This window comes from Petaurus breviceps, unplaced genomic scaffold (assembly GCF_028583685.1).
Source record: "Petaurus breviceps papuanus isolate PSGF00001 unplaced genomic scaffold, PetGlider_PUasm1.0 99, whole genome shotgun sequence".
NCBI classification, from domain to species: domain Eukaryota; kingdom Metazoa; phylum Chordata; class Mammalia; order Diprotodontia; family Petauridae; genus Petaurus; species Petaurus breviceps.
Window position 1 is genome coordinate 14,663,868 of NW_027187465.1, and position 22,031 is coordinate 14,685,898.

The window sequence follows — 22,031 nt, forward strand, 5'->3', positions numbered from 1 at the left end:
CCCTCCCCTTCTCTGTCTCTATTTCTATCTCTGCCTCTCATACATGTGTATGTACGTGGTGTCTTTCCAAATCTAGCACAAGCTCCTTAAGGGCAGGGACCGATATTTTTTTCTTCATATCCACAGCCTAGCACAGGGCGTGTGGCACATAACCTGCACTTAATCAAGACTTGTTGATTGGTTGATTCTGTTTCCCGCAGTAGAATGTAAGCTCCCTGAAGGCAGAGACTGTATCATTTTTGTCTTCGTATCTATCTACCCCTGCTCCTAGCATGATGCCTGGCATATAGTTGGCACTCAATAAAAGCTTGTTGATATATTACTATCATCATCATAATTATTGTCGTGGTTGAAATTATTGTTTTACCCTCCTTTCTGTCTTTTTCTCCCCTAGGGTCAAGAAAAGGAATAAGCCCCTGAATTTAAAGATTCATAACAGCGTGGGCAGCTGTGAGAACATCCCATCCCAGCGCTCTCCCCTGCTCTCCGAGCGTTCTCTGCGGTCCTTCTTTGTGGGCTACCCACCCTTCCTTCCCTCCACTCCTCCAGTCCACCCCGAAGCCAACTTCTCCACCAGTAAGTCACAGGGGCCACGGGGCGGCGGGCCCCTGCTCTGCTTGTCCTCTGGGCGGGCTGCCTCCCTCACCTTGTCTCTGCCTCAGAATTCTGCCCTGGCACCTGCAGAAACTTGGGACGGGGAGAGCGTGCGAGGCTGGGGAGAGGCGGGGATGGCTGCGCTCTTAGCCAGGTGGGCTTTTTCTTCGCGTTCTCTCCGAGACTCCTGAACCGCCTTCTGAGGGCGGCACATGCATCATCAGGTGCTCCTTGCCTCCTCTTTGGGCTCCCCGTCTTTCTTTGGATGGTTTTGAAGACGGGGGAAAATTGATGCTAGAAAAGCTGAATTGCAGCTATCATTACTGAGTGTTGCTAGCTGGCTCACTGCAGGTGGAAAAGAGAGCTAGGAATAAACACTTAATGGGTTAAAATAGACTGTTTTGGTTTCAGAGTGTGGGGTTTATTTTGCTTTTTGTTTCCTGGCTCTTAATATCCAGTGTGACTACACAAAGCAACACGTGTAATACCTTTTATCATCTCAAAGGCGCGTTTAGTTCCCAGTCTGACTTTCTCTCAGTAAGTCAGTTGGTAGTGAAAGTCTTTCTCCATGCCCAGACCTCAGGGGTTTCTGGGAAAGGTTTGTATCCATTGCCTAAGGCAGAGAAGTAAGACCTTTCATTAGTCTTGGGGTGAGAGACCTGCTACAGTGGACCCAGTACTGAATTCGGTGTAGGTTCAAATCCTATCTTTGACACCATTAGTTATATGACTATGGACAAGACACTTCGAGGCTCTGGGTCTCAGTTTCCTCATCAGTAAAATGAGGGGTTTGGACTAGAATCTAGTCTTAAACTTTTTCCACTTGAAGTTCCTTCGGCACTTCTTAATCTTAATTCCCCATATGGAGTCTCAACCCACAGTATAGGAAACATTGGAGATGACTTCTAAGGTTTCTTCCAGTTCTTGGTATACAATCCTATGATAAATAATTTGACCTCTGAGTCTGTTCCCTCATTTGTAAAATGAAGAAAATATCCACAGAACCAGGTGAAGATCTGAGATCATATATGTGAAGTCTACTTTGCAAACTTTAAATACCAAATACAGAAGAACTCACATGCACAAGAAAGAATCAGACCTGTGACTTAGTTGTGATAAAGAATTGCTTGAGACATTGAAAAGTTGTGATTGGCCTGTTATAGCACAGCAAATATGTGTCAGAGGTGGAGGCCTTGATTGCAGACCCTGCACACTATCGACCTCTCCTCCTTCAGGGTACTTCTCACTTTAAAATACTACACAGCATTCATTGTTGTTATTGTAATAATAATTCTTATTGATGTTGTCATTATTGTTATAAATACATCAGAAAGTGTTCTAAGATATAACTTAGAAACTTGCAGCAGGGCATAAGAATAGGTATAAAGACATAGCTTTAGTGGAACAGCCAATGTCAGCAAGGATAAAGAGGGAAATGAGCAGCTTGTTAAGATGTTTGAGGATGGATTTCTGGATTGTGGCTTAACACATAAGAATGAAAAGTTCTTGGCCAGGGATGGAGTATAACTAGTAAGGGCTGATGAAAATATATTTGCTGGGAGCCTTGTAAATCAAATCCAAAGGACCAAAGAAGGAAGGGGGAAGGGGGAAATCGCCTATATACATGTCCACCAAGGCAGATGCCATAGAGAGTTACTTTAAGAAAGCTCTTGATAAAGGTGAAAGAAGAGAGTGTAAAAGGTGGCTTCCTTTAACATAAAAAAAAAACTAAGACCTTGGCAGCTGGTCTCATACCTTCCTGGCAAATAGAGGGAGAAGAAATGGAAGCAGTGTCAGATTTGATATTCTTGGTCTCAAAGATCACTGTGGTCGTCATTGACTGTCTCCATGGAAATAAAAGATACTTGCTCCTTGGAAAGAAAGCTATGGCAAATCTGGACAGCATACTAAAAAGCAGAGACATCACCTTGCCAACAAAGGTCTGTATAGTCAAAGCTATAGGTTTTCCAGTAGCAATGTAGGGCTGTGAGAGTTGGACTATAAAACTGAATGGTGCAGAATTGATGTTTTCAAATTGTAGGGCTAGAAAAGACTTTTGAGAGTCCTTTGGACAACAAGGAGATCAAATAACTACTTAGAGAAATTAACTCCAGGCTATTTGCTGGGAGGTCAAATACTGAAGCCAAAGTTTAAATACTTTGGCTACAAAATGAGAATACAGGACTCATTGAAAAATAAAAACAACCCTAATGTTGGGAAAGATTGAAGACAAAAGGAAAAGGGGTTGGCAGAGGGTGAGATGGATAGATAGTATCATGGAAAACAATGAACGTGAACTTGGACACACTTTGAGAGATAGTGGAGGATGGAAGGGCCTGGAGTGCATGGGGTCATGAAGAGTCAGACATGGCTGAACAACCAACAGTGTAGCAACAAGAACGTTGGTAGAAATACTCAGCAATTTCCAAGAGATGACATAGAAAGACACTAGGAAGAAAACTCATACCCTCAGATAGCTACACAAATGTACAGTGCGGGTAATGAGCAAGCTGAATTGTCAATCTTAATTCTTCCATACATTTTCTATGGCTGTCTTCTATTCCTGGAATTCTCTCCCTCCTCTGCCCCATCTACTAACCTTCCTGGCTTCCTTTAAGTCCCAACTAAAATCACACCTTCTATAGAAAGCTTTCTGCAGTCCCTTTTAATTCCAAGATTTTCTGTTGTTTCCTATTTATCTTGTATATAACTTGCTTTGTATATATTTGTTTGCTTGTTTTCTCCTCAATTAGATGGTAAGCTCCTTGAGGACAGGGACTGCCTTTTGCCTCTTTGTATTCTCAGCACTTAGCATAGTCCCTGGTACATAGTAGACACTTGATAAATGTTTATTGATCGATAATCTCATGAATATCACCAAGACCTTGGGATAAGAACTGTGATTAGGATGTGGTTCTGGAAAAGTTATAACTTATCTAAAAATAAATAAAATAGGTAAAGAGATAGGGGTGGCAGGAAGAGATTCACTGTATTTTTAAGAAACAGATGTGTAAAAAATACAGGAATCAGAGGATGAATGTGATGGGAATGCAATTTGGGTGAAGATCAGTGGAAGCAGAATCGGAAGTAACATTGCCATTGCATTATACTACAGACCACTTAGACGAAGAGCAGTAATAGATGAGTTATTCAGGAAACCAATCACAAGTCTGAAACAGAAGCATGACTGGTGATTGTTTTTCAGATTTTCAAAGGGGACCAATGATATCACAGGGGGAGTATTGCCTTGTGTATGAATTGGACGGAAGAGAAGCAGAGTTGTTTGAAGTTGTCAGCCACACTCTCTCTGCCTGGATCATTGAAGTCCAGTGGCAGGACAAAAGGCAAGACAACTGAAAATGGCCTGGATATAGTGGATGACCTTGGCATCTTTGATGACTGACCATGTTTTCCACAGCACCTGCTTCAGTTGCTTTCATGGCCATGGGAACAAATTATTCTCATCTGCCCATCCCACCAGGGAAAGTCTTCACAAACTTGGGGTAGACATCTCCCTAACTCACTGACAGGTTTGAGGCCATTGGTTACCCTCAACCTGTTTTAGCTCCTCTGTCAAGATGATATAAAGGGGTGTGGCTGCTGTGCATGCAATAGTTTCTTGGAGTGACGGGTGAGAGTTGGGCTCGCAGAAGCATGAAAAACTAGTGATGGGCGACTCCAATTATCTGTATATCACTTAAGGTTATCTTTCTGACTAAAGCAAAAGGGCTAACTCTTTCTTGGCTTGACTTAAATTATTGTTTATTATTTTTAAATTATTTATATTTTATATTATATTTAATTATTAAGTTAATTAAAAATTAACTTAAATTAATTTTAAATAAATTTAATAAATTTATTATTTGTTAATATAAATATAATTTATTATATTTATAAATAAATATAAATTAATTAATTATAATTAATTAATTTTAATTAAATTTTAATAAATTAAAATTAATAAAATGAATAAATTTTAATAAATTTAATAAATTTAATCTTTCAAAAAGTAGAGGAACCAATGGTGAAATTTCTTTTTTAAAAATTCACTTTCATGAAGATCTGTATTCTCCATACCTCCTCCCCACAATTAAGGTAAGAAAAAGCAAAACCTTTGTTAAGCAAAACATATTCCTACACTTGGCCATATTTTTTAAAAAAAGTCTCACTCTACTCTACATTCCTCCTCTCTCTATGAGGAGGTAGGTAGCATATTTCATCGTTAATCCTCTGGAATTATGGCTGGTCATTACGCTGATCAGAGTTTCTAATTTGTTAAGAGTTGCTTGTCCTTGAAATATTATTATTATTGTATAAACTGTTTTCCTAGTTCTGCTAACTCTACTCTGCATCACTTCATACAAGTCTCTGTCCTCTTTAGAATTTCTTTAAAAAAATCATACTTTCCATCATGCTGATATACCAAAATCTTCTCAACCAATTGGAGAAGAGGAAGGGAATAAACATTTATTAAGCATTTACTGTGTGCCAGGCATTGTTACAAATATTATGTTATTTGATCTTCAAAACAAATATTATCTGATCTTCAAAACACCCATCTGAGGTAGATGCTATTAAATTGTATCACGGATCTGATTTTCACTAACAAGGAAGAATTGGTTACTGGGGTAAAAACAGTGCAGACCTTGATAAATACCCATGACATGTTAGTATTTGTAATATAGGAAAGATGGACTGGACATTGTATGACAGGGATCTCAGGTTTAGAAGGATACAGAGAAAAGATATGCAGAATCCTGTGACCTAAAATTCTGGAGAGGAAGTTAATCTAGAAAAATGGAAAATTCCCAATAATTAAATTCTAAAGACATAAAACAGAGCAATTCTGATGAGGAAGGAAAAAAATCAGAGTGGAGCAGGGAGTGGTTTAAACAGATGAATGTGGAGGCACAGTTGGGTGGCTTTGGAGTTGGTGCAGTCATTGCACACAGAGATTAGTCATTTACAGTCCGGTGTTATCTTGGAAGGACTGACCCAAGGATTCATACTTTCATTAAATATTTTTATCAGTAACTTGAATAGAAGGATAGAAGGCACACTTATTACATTTGCAGATGGCACAAACCTAAAAAATCTGGCTTCAATGCTGGTTGAAAATGGACTCAAAAGACCTCAAAAGGCTAGAGCACTGGGTCAAATCAAATTAGATGAAATATAATAGAATCAATGTTGATTCTTACCCTTCTCTACCAAAATAAAAATCAGCCCCCCAAGTCTAGGATGGGCCAACTGTGACTAGATAGCAACTTGTCTGAAGGAGATCTGGGTAGGGAGGGGAGAATTGCTTAGTGGACTGCAAGCTTAATGAGTTTTTCATATAATGTAATTATTGAAAGAGCTTGAGCTGCATTCAGAGGAATAGTGTCCAGAACTCAGGACGTGAGAACACCACTTGGCCTCTGCCTGGTCAGATCATTTCTGATACCTGTTTTACTTGTTATCTTCTTGAATATTGTGTGAATATGGTTTAACTCTGTCATTTTGGACAAAAACAGTCCATTCCCCTCCTAGGCCCCCTAAGAATGCTGAGGAATTTACACTGGCATTAAAGAAAACAGCTGTTCTCCAGTAACCCATCTGCCTTTTAGCACCAATGTCTTATGTCTGTATACATGTGTGCATGTGTGTGTCTTCTGGGATATGACCAGCACTGGTGTGCTTTACAATGTTGAAAGAATGGAGAAGTCTTATATTTAAAAATGTTAGATTTGAATTTTTCCTTATCTCACCAGCTTAAGGGAATTTCATTATTTCAAACTCGGAGATTCCGTCTGTTTCAGGACCCTCCAGTCTCTCAGCTCTTCCAACCCTGCCTACATTGTGAAATGACCAAATGTTTAGAGCTGCTTTTGTCTCTTTGTGCCTAAAAGCAAAGTCCTGGCTACCTTCAGGGATATATCTGTCTAACTTGCTCAGCTGAAAATCTTGCCTCGTATTTCACTGCAAAAAAAAATGGAGGTCATTTGCTGTGATTTTCCTCTTCCTCTTTCCACATTCTCACACTACTCATATTCATTCTGGTACTATCTCATCCTTTAGCCCTGTCTCACATAAAGAAGCAGCCCTTCTCCTTTCCAGGGCAACCCCCTCTGCATGCACAAGCCACATCTATTCTATTCCATTTCCTTCAGCAGATTACCCACTCTATCAACCCCACTCTCTCACTTATCTTCAATCTCTCCCTTTCTATTGGCTGTTTCTCTATTGCCTAGAAACACACCCATGTCTCCCCCATCCTCAAGAAAACCTCCTCAAGTTTTTGTCCTAAATCTCTCCTTCCTTTCATGGCTAAACTCCTTGAGAAGTCTGTCTACAATAGGTGCCTTCACTTTGTCTCATGTCTTCTAAACTCTTGGCAAGTCTGGCATCTCATCTCATTATTCACCTGAAACTGCTTTCTCCAATGTTCCTATGATCTCTTAATTGGCAAATCCAATGGCCTTCTCCATCCCCATCCTTCTTAACCTCTCTGCAACCTGTGACACTGTCAAACACCCTCTTCTCTCTAGGTTTTTGTGATGCTTCTCTTTCTTGATTCTCCTCCTACCAGTCTGACCACTCCTCAACCACCTTTGCTGCATCTTCATTCAGGTTGTTCCCACTAACTATGAGTGTCCCTCAAGGCCTCCACTTAGCCCTCTTCTCTTTTCCTTCCATGCTATTTTTCTTAGTGATCTCATAGTTCCCATGAATTCTATGATCATTTCTTTGCAGATGATTCTTCCACCAATTTATCCAGGCCTAGCCTCTCTCCTGACCTTTGATCTCACATCTCCAACTGCATATTGGACATCTCAAACTAGATGTCCTATATACATTATAAACTCAACATGCCCTAAACTGAACTTATTATCTCTTCCCCCTCCAAACCAAACCTTTCTCCTCTTCCTCACTGCTAAGGGTAAAACCATTCTCCCTCTCAACCATGCTCATAACTTAGATCTCAGCCTTAACTCATCACTGTCTCTTGCCTTCCATATCCAATCAGTCCCCAAGTTTTGTCATTTCTAGCTTCATAATATCCTCTCCTCTGATACCACCACCCCCTTGATTCAGGTCTCCACTACCTAACAATAAATCAAGTGATTGTCTCCTCTGATACCACCACCCCCTTGATTCAGGTCTCCATTGCCTAACAATCAATCAAGTGATTGATCAATTCATCAACAAAGACTTATTAAACACATGCAGTGTGCCAGGCAGTATGCTAAGTACTTGAGAGACAAGTAGGTAGGAGTAGCCAAATTCCTTTAAGAGGAAGGTAAGTCAACTGACTCATGACTTTTCACTGGCTGTCCCCCTTGTCTGGAATTGTTAATACCTTGGCACAGAGTTTCTTGACTTGCCTTTAGGTTCTGTCTAGGGCTGTGGAAGAAGAGGTTTGGGGGACTCCATACCTATTTTTAAGTAGGATTGTAGAATCTTGGATCTGGAATGAATCTCAGAGGCCATCTCATTGAGCTCCCTCATTTTACAGATGAGGAAATTGAGAGCAAAGAAGATTAAAGTATTTGTCCAAGGTCATATAGGTATTAATTGTCAGAGAGAGGATTTTAGCACAAGTTTTTTGACTCCAGAGTCAATGATCTTTCTGGGGAGGGGAGGGGAGAAAGAGAAAGAGAAAGAGAGGGAGAGAGAGAAGGAGAAAAAGAGAGAGAAAGAGAGAGAGAGAGAGAGAGAGAGAGAAAGGAGAGAGTATGTGTTCTTGAGATTTAGTGGAAAAGAAGGTAGTTTAACCCTTCCTATGCTACAGTAAAATTCCACCTCTGATCTGTGGGTAGAGCTGACTAGCACAATGAGGCCTGCCTCCTCATGCTTCTTTGCACTGTATCCTAATGGAATTTTTTTGAATCCTCATAGACAGATTAATGGATCATCCATATCCAGTCATTCTATCTCCTACCTCCAAGCCTTTGTCCAGGCTTTCCCCTGTACCTTGAAATGATCGCCTCCTTACCTCTGCCTCTTATAATCCTCAACATCCTTTAAGGCTCACTTCAGGAATGGACACTACCTCCAGGAAGCCTATTATGATTCCTTCTGATTCCAGATGTTAGTCCTGCCAGTTTCCTCAAATGATCCCTTATTTATATATTAGAGTACATGTTGTTTTCCTCCAATAGAATATAAGCCCCTTGAGGGCAGGGACTATTTAACTTTTTCCTTATGTGTCCCTAGTGCCTGGCACATAGCAAGCATGGAATAAATACTTTTTAAATTGAGCTGAATTTGCTCAGTGGCTCCCTGTGGGCTTTTTGTTATTGAAACTGAAAATGTGCTGTAGAGCATGTTTGGATGCAGGAGTGGAAGAACAGTTGTGATCTCTAAGCTTAGCAGGTGGGAGGCTGGTAAGAAACCTGGTTGATGGTTCCAGATGCCAGCCTGGTCATTTCCCAAACGCTCTGGGCTGCTTGGCAAAGCAGGAGTTTCTGCTAGTAGCCCTTTCCTAGTAATAAGATCCTTGATTTCAAGGAGGAAGGGAACTTAGGACTCTGAAATTACTCATTTTGGAAAGAGGGAACTGATGCCCAGGGAGGGAAATGACTTACCCAAGGTCACACACATAGATCATAGTGGGTGTAGCATTTGTACCCAGGTTCTCTTGCTCCAAATCTATTCTATGCTACTTTTTACTTGACAAATTAGTGAGAAAAATCAATGAATAAAAAATGATTAATGCTTACCATGTTCCAAGCACTGGGGATAGAAAAAAAAAGAGGCAAAAGATAGTCCTTGCCCTTATGGAGCTTACAATTTTAGAGTGGAGACAACGTTCAAACAAATACACAAATTCAAACAATATACAAACAAATATTTGAACAAAGCAAGCTGTGTACAGGATAAATAGGAAATAAGTAATAGAGGGAAGGCACCAGAATTAAAAAGGGCTGGGGAAGGCTTTCTAGAGAAGATGGAATTTTAGTTGGGACTTAAAACCCTCCTGGGGCTATAGCCTTTATCATTATGATTGCTGCTTGTTCATTGCCTGAGGCACAGAGGCAGTTTTCTTGATGATGATCTGAGCCTTGCAATGAGTCAACCCTCTGGAAGCTGGGTCTCAGATCTTTTAGTGAGCAGCTAAATAGCAATGTAAATGTAAATATTTACAGAGTGAAAGGCTCTAAGAGGTCTTCTAGATCTGTAATAAGGCGCTATGAACAATTAGACATGGGAACCCTTACCTAAATAGTGACTACAGGACTCTGTCCTCCTGGCTCTCCAGCTTAGGCAATGCGTCTTTCTGTGCTGCCATCCATATCTAGAATTATTATTATTATTATTATTGCTACCATCCCATAGTAGAGAATCAAAGGAGCTCAGAGGGGCGGCCAGGTGGCTCAGCAAGTAAGAGCACCGGCTCCAGTGTTGGGATGACCTGGATCAAATCTGGGCTCAGATACTCAGCACCACACCCAGAAATAACTGGCCGTGTAACCTTGAGCAAGTTACTTAACCCCGATTGCTTTAGAAAAAAAAAAAAGGAGCTCAGAGGTGAAAGGGGTCTTAGTAGCCTTGTAGACTGACCATATTTGAAACAAAAGTCCTCCTATAACATATCTGATAAGTAGTCAGGCGGGTTTTGCTTGGATACTTCCAGTGATGGAGAGCTACCTTTCAAAGTAGTACATTTGACGTTCAGATGACTCTAATCGTTAAGTAACTTGTCACATCTCAGTTGCACTCTTGGTAACTTCTAACCATAGTTTTGTCTTCTGGGTCAAGCAAAACAAGTATAATAATTCTTCTTCCATGTGACAGCTTTGCAAGAACTTGAGGACAGCCATTTCCTGAACTCCTCTCCAAAATTACATGGTATTTTATTTGTCAATATCTTGTATTAACTGAGATAACTGCCTTACTCTCCACCAACTCACACTTTCAAGGTTGAGTCTCCTAGAGGACAAATACATCTCTGATGATTCAAGTATACTCTGTGAGTCCACACACATAAAACCACTGATGTATTTACCTTCCAGGCAGCTAGGTGGTGCTGTAGTGGGTAGAGTACCAGGCCTGAAGTCAGGAAGTCATCTTCCTGAATTCAAATTGACCTCAGACACTTACTAGCTGTGTGACCCTGGGCAAGTCACTTCACCCTATTGGCCTCAGTTTCCTCTTTTGTAAAATGAGCTGGAGAATGAAATGGCAAATCACTCCAGTGTCTTTGCCAAAAAAAAAAAAAAACCAACCTAACAAAGAGTTGTACATGACTGAAATTACTAAACAACAACAGCAGCCAAAGACATAATTAATCCTCACTAAGCTAGATGAGACAGCTAGGACATGATGTGGAGAGAGCACTGGATCTGGAGTTAGGAAGACTGAAATTCAAAATCTAGCCTCATGTACTTACTAGCTTATGACCTTGTGAAAGTTTACTTCACCTCTGCCTCAGTTTCCTCATCTGTAAAATGGGGATAATAATAGCACCTATCTCCCAGGTTGTTGTAAGGATCAAATGAGATAATATTTGTGAATTGAAATCTATCATTATCATTATTGTTGTTATTTTTTAATTATTATCATTACCAAACTGGAGAATCTGTCCCTGGAGGCAGTTCCCCTGCCCATGTGGATGAACTCTGTCCATAAGTCAGCATCATCGTTACCATGCCCTAGAAGGGTGGTTGACAGGCTACCTCATTAGTGAGAAACAAGAACCCTTGGAGACAGAAACTTGCAGATTTTCTTGCATGCTGGAGGCCTCTTGGAATCTCAAGGCACTGAGTCACTTTAGGGTGTCTGTAAGAAGGGCTTCATCTATTTTGGGAATCCCCTGACTGCCATCTTCCTGCTGCAGCTGCCTGGAAATGATAGAAGCTTGAGGTTACATGTAAGCTTGAGGTTATAGATGCTCTTGTTTACAGAGCCTGCCAACCAACCTGACTCATGGTGTCACCCTCCTCAAGAGAGGAAGGGTGCTTTCATGCCTACTTTTAGTCCAACAATGATTGGAGCGCATATTTTCAAATAATGTTTTTCATTTACAAAATGCTTTGCTCTGGATCCTCAGGATCCCAAGAAGCAGGGAGAAAAAGTGTTATTTTACAGATTGAAAATAAACAGAGGCTTGTGATAGGGTGGTGGGGGTTGGGTGAGGGTGGAAGGGAGATGGAGGAAGTAACCTATCTAAATTTAGTTAAGTGGACTAGCAATGTGGTATTTGGGAGGGGGGCCGTGGTGGTGGTGGAACAAAACCCTGACTTAGAAGTCAGAAGTCCAGGGTTCAAATCCTGCCTTGGAAACTTACTAGCTACACATTCCTAGACAAATTATTTAACCACCCTGGACCTCAATTTCCTTATCTGTTAAATGAACAGAATTAGTTAGATGGACTCATTATTTTCCTTATAGTTCTAAATTTATGATCCTATGTGAGGGAAGAGGTAGATTTGGAATGCCAGTCTTCCTGCCTTAAGCCCAGGGCACTTTCACTATATTATGTTGCCCTGAAGTTATTACCCCAATCTCTAGAGCAATAAGGTATTGTAGACTCACAGGCCACATAATGATGCCTATTATCAGGGAGATACTGATAAATCTTGTTTAATTTAAAGACCCATCTAACTTTCTCATCTTATTTAATAATACTCCTCTTCCCAAACTCTATTCTAGTCAAATTGGCTTGCTAGTGGTTTCCTTGCATGATCTCCTGCCTTTGTCAAAGTGGTCCTCCATGCCTGGAATGCTTTCTCTCCTCACCTCTGTCTCTTAGAATCCCTAGCTTCCTTCAAAGCACAGCTCCAGTATTACCTCCTACACAAGACCTTTCCTCATCCTTTGACCTGTCAGTACTCTCTCCCTCTTAATACTGCTTGCTTCTGAACACATTGAGTCATCCCTTTCTCCTACCCTTCAAAAGAATGTAAGTTCCTTGTGTTCAGAGACTGATTGATTATTGTTGTTTGTTTTCTCAGTGCCTGGTATAGTGCCTTGAACATAATAGGTACTTAATAAATCTATCTTGTGTTAAGTTGCCTTTTATGTAGTGTTATATGGTTATGGTCTAGAGTAAAACATATTTGAAAAGATAATGTGAATTAATTGAGCAACAGATTTAAAGTTAGAAGGCATTTTTTTTAAGCAATTAGGGTTAAGTAACTTGCTCAAGGTTACACAGCCAGTTATTTCTGGGTGTGGTGCTGAGTATCTGAGCCCGGATTTGATCCAGGTCATCCCGACACTGGAGCCGGTGCTCTTACTCGCTGAGCCACCTGGCTGCCCCTAAGCAATTGGGGTTAAGTAACTTGCTCAAGGTTACACGGCCAGGTGTCTCTGTGTGGGTGCTAAGTGTCTGAGCCTGGGATTCGATCTCCAGGTCTTCTCAACACTGGAGCTGGTGCTCTTACTCGCTGTGCTACCTGGTCGCCCCCGAAGGCATTTTTTTTCAATTACTTTCTATTTATGTAAACTAGGCCAAATCACTTTTCAACCACTAGGTGGCACTGATAGTAACTCACTTGATTCTGTTCATCAAAGACCATCTTAGTCCAGAGGAGGCCAGTGCTAACCCTGTTTTCTGCTCTCATTGTCAAGGATAAATGTTGAGTAAGTAACGTTGGAAAGAACTCTCCCTTACTCACTCCATGTCTTGCACATAGTAGGCACCTAATGTTGTAATGGGAATGCAAATTTGGAAGATCTTCCCTGCCCCTAGGCTAAAGTGCACCTGAAGCCTGGGGTGGGAGGCTTGTTTTTCAGTAGATACTTTTTGATTGGCCAGTGGGTCAATAAGGTTGTTACATTCTCTGAACCAGGAGAAGGCTATATAAGCCCTGATGTGAGGCTTTGTTTTGGGGGCTCACTTTGAGAAGTGTCCTGTGATTTGATCTGTATTCTGGGAAGCCATTGTCCAGGGCCCCCCCGGCTTTGAAAAACCCAGATGTGGAAACCCAGATGTTGACTGGGTATGGATGTAATGGTTGGACAGTTTGGAAATCTGTCTACTCGATCTGTTTCTGTCTTGATAATTCTGCCTGTATACTTTGAAGTTCGGGGTGCTGACCTTTTCTCCTGAACAAGGTAAACTATATATGTCTGACTGATTAAAGTAAGCTTGTTAACCCATTTTGAGTTGCTTCCCTTTATCAAAGCAGATCCAAGAACCTGTGTGAGCAGCAACCCTGGGTGCTTGCTGCTACAAATGTGTATTGAATTTTTAGGCTATTTTGAAGACATCAAACAAAAAGCCTTTAATTAAGAACCTGCTATGAGCCAGGCACTGTGCTAACCATTGTTAATATAGAAAAGAAAAAAAAACAATCCTACCCCTAAGATGCATATATTCTCTATGGAGAAGACAATATGTGTATATTTATGTACAATTTATCATTGGCTGAGTAGCACCATGGATAGAGCACTGGTGTTGGAATCACACCAGCTTTAAGATCTTGGGATAATTCACTCAATCATTCCTCACCTGTAAAGTGGGGATCATAACAGCACCTATCTCCCAGGGTTATTGTAATGATAAAATAAAATCACAAGTATAAAGTAGTTTCCTCAAAGTTTTAAGAGCCCTATAAATGGTAGCTCTCATTGATGGTTCTATTAGCCCCCCCTTTTTGTTTTCTGTTCATTATTGTACCCTGATACTTCTGCAAAATGCCAACCTGACCTTGATAGGGATAATTTGAGCTCAGCATGGGTTAAAATGCTTAGCTATGATGTTTTCCTTCTGGATAGCTACTGGTGAAAATTGGTTGGGACATGGTGTATGGACAGGATAGAACACTCAGACCAATCAAAGTGGTTTCCAAACCATCCTAATAGCCCTGCCTGGGGTCCCAGGGACATACTGTTCCCTGGCATTAAGGGTTTGGATAACAATTACCTTCATCTTCCTCCAATTGCCCAGCTCCCTTCTGAAGGATCACCAGTTCCTCTTGCACCCCACAGCTGAAGATGCCAGAAGCCACTGGGTTCAGGTTTCTTACATTTTTATTTTTGGTTTTAAATCTTATGGGCACTGATGAAGACAAGTGTCAACAGCTGCAGGGGTTCCAATGCATACAGGAGGGAAAATCATGTCTAATTGCAAAATAACCTCCCTGGATGGAATTACTGACAGGGAATAGTTTTGTTGAGACGAGGGAAAAATAATCAGAAAAACTGTCTGAGTTCATGTCTGTGCTGAATATTTTTTGGTTTATATGTCAGTTAACATGCATTTTTTAGGCATTTACCATTGTCCTAAATGCTAAGTATACACAAAGAAAAGGCCAAAAAAAACCCCCAAACCAAAAACTCCCAGCCAAACATAAAAAGTCCCTACCCTCAAGGAGCTCACATTATTAATGGGGTTTCATTAGTAAATTCATGATCACAAAGCCTAGGGTTGTAGCTAGAAAGTTTGGATCCCCAAAACATGAGATGGGTGCTCTTCTTACCCCTTTCTTACCTAGAGAAATGCATTTCTCTCCCTCCCTTCTCTCTCTCTCTGTCTCTCTCTCTGTCTCTCTCTCTGTCTCTGTCTCTCTGTCTCTTTGTCTCTCTCTCTGTCTCTCTTTGTCTCTCTCTCTGTCTCTCTCTCTCTGTCTCTGTCTCTCTCTCTCTCTTTCAGACACACACACACATACATCAAGAGTCATTTAGGAGGTTTTTCTGCCTAGGGAGAAAGAAAAAAAAGGCAGCTGGTGGCAGTCATGTCTCTGTCCTAGCCCTAGTTTTCACTGATATTTGCCCCATTTAGACACATGGATTTAACCCTCTCTAAGTTGATGAATTCATCTTTGGCAAATCAGTACATTTGAGGAGTTCGGAAGTTTGGTTGGCATGGTATAGGTTGTTTGAGTAATGTGTGTTTTATGGGAATTTCCAGGTCCTTAATAATGTCCCGGAAATATCCTTTGTTGAATTGATGAGTCTGTACAGCAGAAGGATGGCATCCCAGGAGTAGCACTGACCTGTTTGCTCCCTTGTGCTCTCAGGTGGTAGCACCTGGTCCCACTTTAGGATCTTGCAAGAACTAGCAGTGCTCACTCATGAGGTGGTGGCAGCAGGGAAGTTGGGGGAGGGAAGGACAAGAAAGGCTCAGAACAGGGAATTCAGAATTGAGAGGGGACTTGGAACAGGGAGTGTGTGGGTGCGTGTGTGTGTGTGTGTGTGAGTGTGAGTGTGTGTGTTTGTTTGTTGGGCGGGGGAGAGGGGAGGAGGTGGAGCCCAGAGATGATCCACCCCATTCCCCAATGTTTCCAAGAGTTTAGCAAGACCTAAGAAGGTGAAGTGAATAATTCTGAATCTCCAAGTTTTGAGCATCGCATAGCTAGTTGGCAGCAGAGCTGCAATCAAAAACGTGACTCTCTTATCTTCCAATCTCTCTGCCCCCAGAGCACACTGTCCGAATCTTTGCCCAGATATCTTCACTGTCGCTCCAATATGAGTATATGAAGTTGCAGTATAGTTGTCTGCTGCCCAGGTTTCATGCTAACTCAACAGAGAGTTATAGTATCTTTAAGGACCAGCAGAAGAAGGAAAGCCAATAGGTGGTGGTCAGATAAGAGGATTTTGGAATTGTTGAACACAGAGGTGGTACATTTGTGGGTGACTGCAGGATCTGTATAACTCTAGATTCTTGGGAAGTGGGTTTAGAGTGTTTGAGGGAGAGTCAGCATCTATGTTTAAATCCCCTAGTATGAGGACAGGAGAAAGGGAGAAAGGAAAAATTGTGAGCCATGTACTGAACTCATTGAGGAAGGAAAGGGGAGTGACCTGGGAGCCTGGAGACAATCACTGCTAGGGTTTTGATTGGGGGTTAGATATGAATAGCATGAATAAAATAGAAGATTTAGATAATAAAATAAAAAAATAAATAAAATAAAAAATAGAAGACTGGTTATTGAGGGATGGAGGAAGGGGAAGAGCCTGAAAGTGCTAGTGGGGAGCAAAGTGTAATCCAACTTCCCTCCTCAAGCAGCGAACCAAAGAGTATGAGTGAAGGTGTAGTCAGCACTAGAAAGAATGGCCAGGAGGGCTGTGTGCTCAGGAGGAAGGCAGGTTTCTATAATAGCTACCGTGTTTCCCCGATAATAAGACACTGTCTTATTAAATTTTTTGGACAGAAAAACACCAGAGGGCTTATTTTCAGGGGAGGGCTTATTTTAATGAACATTGACAGCAATTTTAATAAACAGGTAAATGTGAACAAAAAAATGTACCTTTATTCAATAAGCAAATCACTGGGGAAGAACTGGATGACGTGCTCACTGCTGCAGCTCTGATTGGATGCAGCTCAGAGCGCGGCGTGCGTTTCACCAGGGGGGGGGAACGGTGCATACAGAGGGTACCGTAATGTAGCATGTAGCGCAGGGGATCACCTTCACTACAGTAGCAATCTCAATAGGGCTTATTTTCGGGGGAGGGCTTATTTTAGAGGAATCTTACACAGTAAGGGGAGGGCTTATTTTTGGGATAGGTCTTATTTTCGGGGAAACACAGTAATAGATGGAAGGAGTGGGAGAAGAGAAGATGGAGGACAGAGGCAAGTTTGTTGCCTACAGAACAGTCATCCCAGAGGGTGGTGTTTGGTTGGAACTCTGAGGTGAGAGGGTTGAAGGGGATGGCAATCAAAATTGAGTGGTAGAGGACAGGGAATGGGGTTTGGATGATGGCCTATAGGGGTTCAGAATCACTGGGATGTGTAGGGTATGACCAGGTATGAGAATGTTGATCACTGAGTGGGAGACACCACTCCTCTTTCCATAGGAGACTGGAGCTCAGGATGGAGACAAGTACAGCATGATATGGAAGACACAGTCAGTCAGATAGGAAAACCCATTCACTATTCCTTTTCCTTCTAAAGGCTGAAAGTTAAGCAGGAGAAAGTAGGCGATGGAAACTTGAATGTGCACATAAGAAGAAAGTCCTATGCCCTGCCAACTTTCTTTTTCCTTTTTCCTCAAGAGACAGCAAAGTTGTCCAACCTGAGATCAAAGGGAAGGCTGCTTCTCTTTGCAGTGGAGGCTCTCCACATGCCAGTTGGGAGATCAGTTCAGCCTTAGGAAGGGGAAGTTTCTTTATGCTAGTATAGTTGGAAATTGGCCCAATACTCAGGCAATGGCAGAAGTTATAGACGCCCAACAAAGGAGGATATCTCTTAGGAAGGAGCATAATCTTTCCTAAACCACCTCAGTCTCTGGGGAAGAAAGAGGAATTAGGCTCAGATTAACTTAGTTCTTAAAAAGTATTAGTTCCACCAAGCTTAAGTGCAAAGCTCATAAGACTAGTGGTTCAAACCATTGAACTTGAAGGTTTTCCTGCTAGGCTAGTCTCAATAACCAACTGAAAATCCTGGGCTCCAAGATGCCCATTGGCCCAAGCTTCTAGCATGGGGCCTTTAGAACTTAAAAGGACAAATGAAACAGACCAAAACCCTAAACCAGTTTCTTGGTTCTACATGACCAAAGAGGGGAGTTAAGTGGCCCACAGATTCAGGTCCTCCTCCTCCCCTTACTATGTGTGACCTTCACCCCAGAGTGCTGCTAAAAGGCAGACTGTGCTTGGCCAGGTAAGGTTGCTCATTCCCCTCCACACACTTAATAGTATTTTATTTTTTTCTAATTATATGCAAAGATAGTTTTCAGCATTCACTTTTACAAGATTTTGGGTTCCAAATGTTTTTCTCTCTCCCTCCCCTCCCTCTTCCTCAAGATGTCAAGCAATCTGATATAAGCTATACATGTGCAAGCATATTAAACATATTTCCATATTAGTCATGTTGTGAAAGAAGAATCAGAACAAAAGTAGAAAACCCATGAGAAAGAACAAAAAGAAAATAGTATGTTGTGATCAGCATTCAGACTCCATAGTTCTTTCTCTGGATGTGGATGGCATTTTCCATCATGAGTACTTTGGAGTTGTCTTAGAACCTTGCATTGCTGAGAAGAGCTAAGTCTGTCAAAGTTGGTCATCACACAATGTTGCTGTTACTGTGTACAATGTTCTCTTGGTTCTGCTCACTTCACTCAGCATCAGTTCATGTAAGTCTTTCTGGGTTTTTCTGAAGTCTACCTTAGCCAGGTAAGATTTAAAGGTACAGTTGTTTCTGGCTGTACAGCCAATGACAATAAGCTGTTCCCAACCACAAGGTAGGCTTGTATAAGAGTGTTCATGCATATGCTAGGTCTTCTGTTTCCCAAGAGTGGATCCCAAGCATCTTTCACATGGGATATGCCATTTTGGTTGGATCTAGGCATGTACCAAAGCCTATTACACATGTGAATCTGCAACTTGTTAGACCAAATGAGATAGCACCCTTTATATATATATATGTGCATGTGTATGTATACATATACACACATACATGTGTGTGTAGTGTTTTCAAATTTCAAAGATCTATATAAATGCTAGCTATTATTAGACAGTTTCCTGGGGTCACTGAGAGGCTTAGTGACTTGCCCAGGGCTACATAACTAGCTAATATGCCTCAGAAACAGAACCTAAATCCAATCATCCTTGATGATAGTGCTTGGTATAAAATAAGCACTTAAAGCTTTTTTTCCCCTGTTCACTCATTCATCTCCTTATTCCTTACTCTACCCATACCACTGTGTGGCCTCTCAACTTGATGCTAGACAACTTTTAAAAGCAAATGCAGCTTTATTTAAGATGTTATTTATGTTTATTTAAGAATGCATAAATAATTCCATCCAACCTCCCTGCTAAGCAGAGACCCTGCCAGGCTTACTTTAATAAATGGTGTGCATTTGTAATTACCACATTAATTATTGGTATATGAATGAGCACCTCCAAGTGTCTTGAAAAAGGTTATTTTCTTAAGTGGATTCAATATTCCCCCCTACAGTCTTGTTTATGGGATTAATTGGCTTTAGTGAACCTTTCACTGGGGAGGTAGCATGGTTGAGTGTGAAAAATGATGGAAGAGAGTATAGAAAATGGACTTCGTCCCTGGTTTGCTTCTATGTTCAGGAGACTGGGGAAGGCCTCTTCCTTTACTCAGATAGAAGGTTCAATTCAGTCCAACAAACACTGATTAAGCAGCTTTCAGAATACAAGCACAATGTCAGACACTGGGGATACAGAGACAAAAGTGAAAGCAGCTCCTGCCCTCAAGGTGCTGCCCTTCTATCAGATAACTTCAGCAGCCTATTCAGTCTGTTTTGTTGTTCAGTCATGTCTGACTCTTCAAGACCCTATTTCAGGTTTTCTTAGCAAAGATACTGGAATGATTTGCCATTTCCTTCTTCAGCTCATTTTAAAAATGAGGTAACTGAGGCAAACAGGTTCAAATGACTTGCCCACGGTAACATAACTAGTATCTGAGGTTGGCTTTGAACTCAGGTTTTCCTAACTCTAGGCCCAGCACTCTACCCATTCAGCCATTTAGTTACCTCCAGTTCAATCCATACCTGAAAGGAATCCCTACCATTATATAGGTGACAAATGATCATCCAGTTTCTGCTTGAATACTCTCAAGGAATGGGAACTCACCACTTCCCCAGGCAACCTATTAAGTTTTTGAACTGTTGTATTGTTAGGTAGGTTTCTCTAACACCACACCTAAATTGGCTCCTTAGCATTTCCACCCACTGTTCTGGGTTCTTTGCTCTGGGGTGAAGTTGAACAATTCTAAGCCCCCTTTCCTTAAAGGCAGAAAGGTGATTCAGTGGGTAGAGCACCAAGCCTGGGGTCAGGAAGAACTGAACTCTGATTATCACTAATGTTCTGTTCTCTGCACCGGGAGAGCTTATCTTGCACTTTAGAAATTGGACAATGAAGGAGCATATGTTAGAGAAGAGAAGACTCGGGGAACGGTTGGGAACATGATAGTGTCTTCAAGGCTGTAACTTGGAGAAAGAAGAAAGCAAAGAAGGAAGGGAGGGAGAGTGGCAAGAAGGAAGGGAAGGAAGGAAGAAAGGAGAGAGAGAGGGGAGAGAAGGAGGAAGGAAGGAAAGAAGGAAAGGAGAGGGAGGAAGGGAGGAAAGAACAGAGAGGAAAGAGGAAATAAGCATTTATTAAACACCTACTATGTGTCAGATACTATACAAATATTCTCTCACTTGATCCTATTATTATCTCTATTATACAGATGAGGACACTGAGCAGATAGAGGTTAAAGGGCAGGTAGGTGGTGCATCAGATAGAGCATTGGGCCTGGAGTTAGGAAAACCTAAGTTTGAGTCCATCTCAGATGCTTATTAGCTGCGTGACTCTGGGCAAGTCACTTAACCTCTCTGCCTTATTTGTAAAATGGCATCAATAATGGCATCTATATAACAGGGATTTTAAGGGCTGCTCACCTACCTTTGGTGTCCACCTGCCACCCAATTCTCACCTGTGGCTCCAAGAAGCTGTAGGAGGGGCAGTGGCTGCACCCCAGTAAAACTGGCTTGGCAGATGGGCTAAACCAGGTTGAGGGTAAGTGATGGGTCTCAAACCTGTCGGTAAGTTAGGGAGCTATCTACCTCAAGAATGTCAAGACTTCCACTGGCACAATGGATGGAGGGAACCAGTTTGTTCCAACAGCCATGAAGGCAGCTGGAGCAGGTGCTGTGGATTGCTTGGAGCTTGGTCAGACATCAGAGAGCCCAAGGTCATCTAGTGTATCCTGGGCCATCACCAGTCAGCCTGAGTTTTGTCCTGCCACTGGACTCCTATGACTCAGGGAGAGAAAGTGAGGCTGGTGACTTTGTGCAGGACTCTGCTTCACTGAAATCTAACTCACAAACAAGTCAAGGCATTTGCCTGTGATGTCATTGGTTCCTTTTGAAGGGCAAATAAACAAAACATCAGGGGGTTGTTGTGAGGATTAAATGAGATGTGATTTGTAAAGTGCCTAGCACAGTGTAGGTGCTTTAAGAGCCCATAATAGGTTCCATATAAAGGTTTTATTTCCTTCTGTTTCCTTTCCCCTTGCCCAGGGTAACCTAGTTAGTAAGTATTCTAACCCAGTGGTAATTAAGGCATGTGGAAAGAGAGCGAGTGGAAAGAGAACTGGATTCAAAGTCAGATGAACTGAGTTCAAGTCCTGCCTCTCTAACCTGTGTGACCTTGGGTAAGTCTTTGCATCTGTGGACCTTGGAGGCCATCGGGCTATATGACCTTTCAGCTCAATGATGCTATGCAGATTCTCATTTGTGTTATGCTATTTTTCTAATAGGAGTGGAGAGAAATCTTGTTTGGTCATTGCATTGGTTAAGAACCCTGAGGCTTTTAAGGTTATCTTTATAGTGTAGTTATTATCCTAGAAATTATTCTCCCAGTTCTTCTCACTTACTCTGCCTCAGTTCATTTTTTCTTTTTCCTTTTTCTTTCTTTTTCAGTTGGGGTAAAGGAGGAAAAAAGAGAAAACAAATGCTCGTTGATTGAAAAAAAGTTTACATAAAATAAGGGGAGACTATATTTTTGAAATCAGGGAAAGAGTAGTTTGAAACTTCTGTAAAGGGATTATCTAGGAT

At 41.5% G+C, this 22,031-nt stretch overlaps 1 protein-coding gene across 1 annotated transcript in view; it reads left to right on the forward strand.

Moving 5' to 3' along the window:
* KSR2 (kinase suppressor of ras 2) overlaps positions 1-22,031 on the forward strand; it is a 587,222-nt gene that overhangs the window by 339,050 nt on the left and 226,141 nt on the right. The window contains exon 5 of the mRNA XM_069081397.1: positions 395-576. Coding sequence (XP_068937498.1) covers positions 395-576 — 182 coding nt within the window. The remainder of the gene's footprint in view (positions 1-394; positions 577-22,031) is intronic.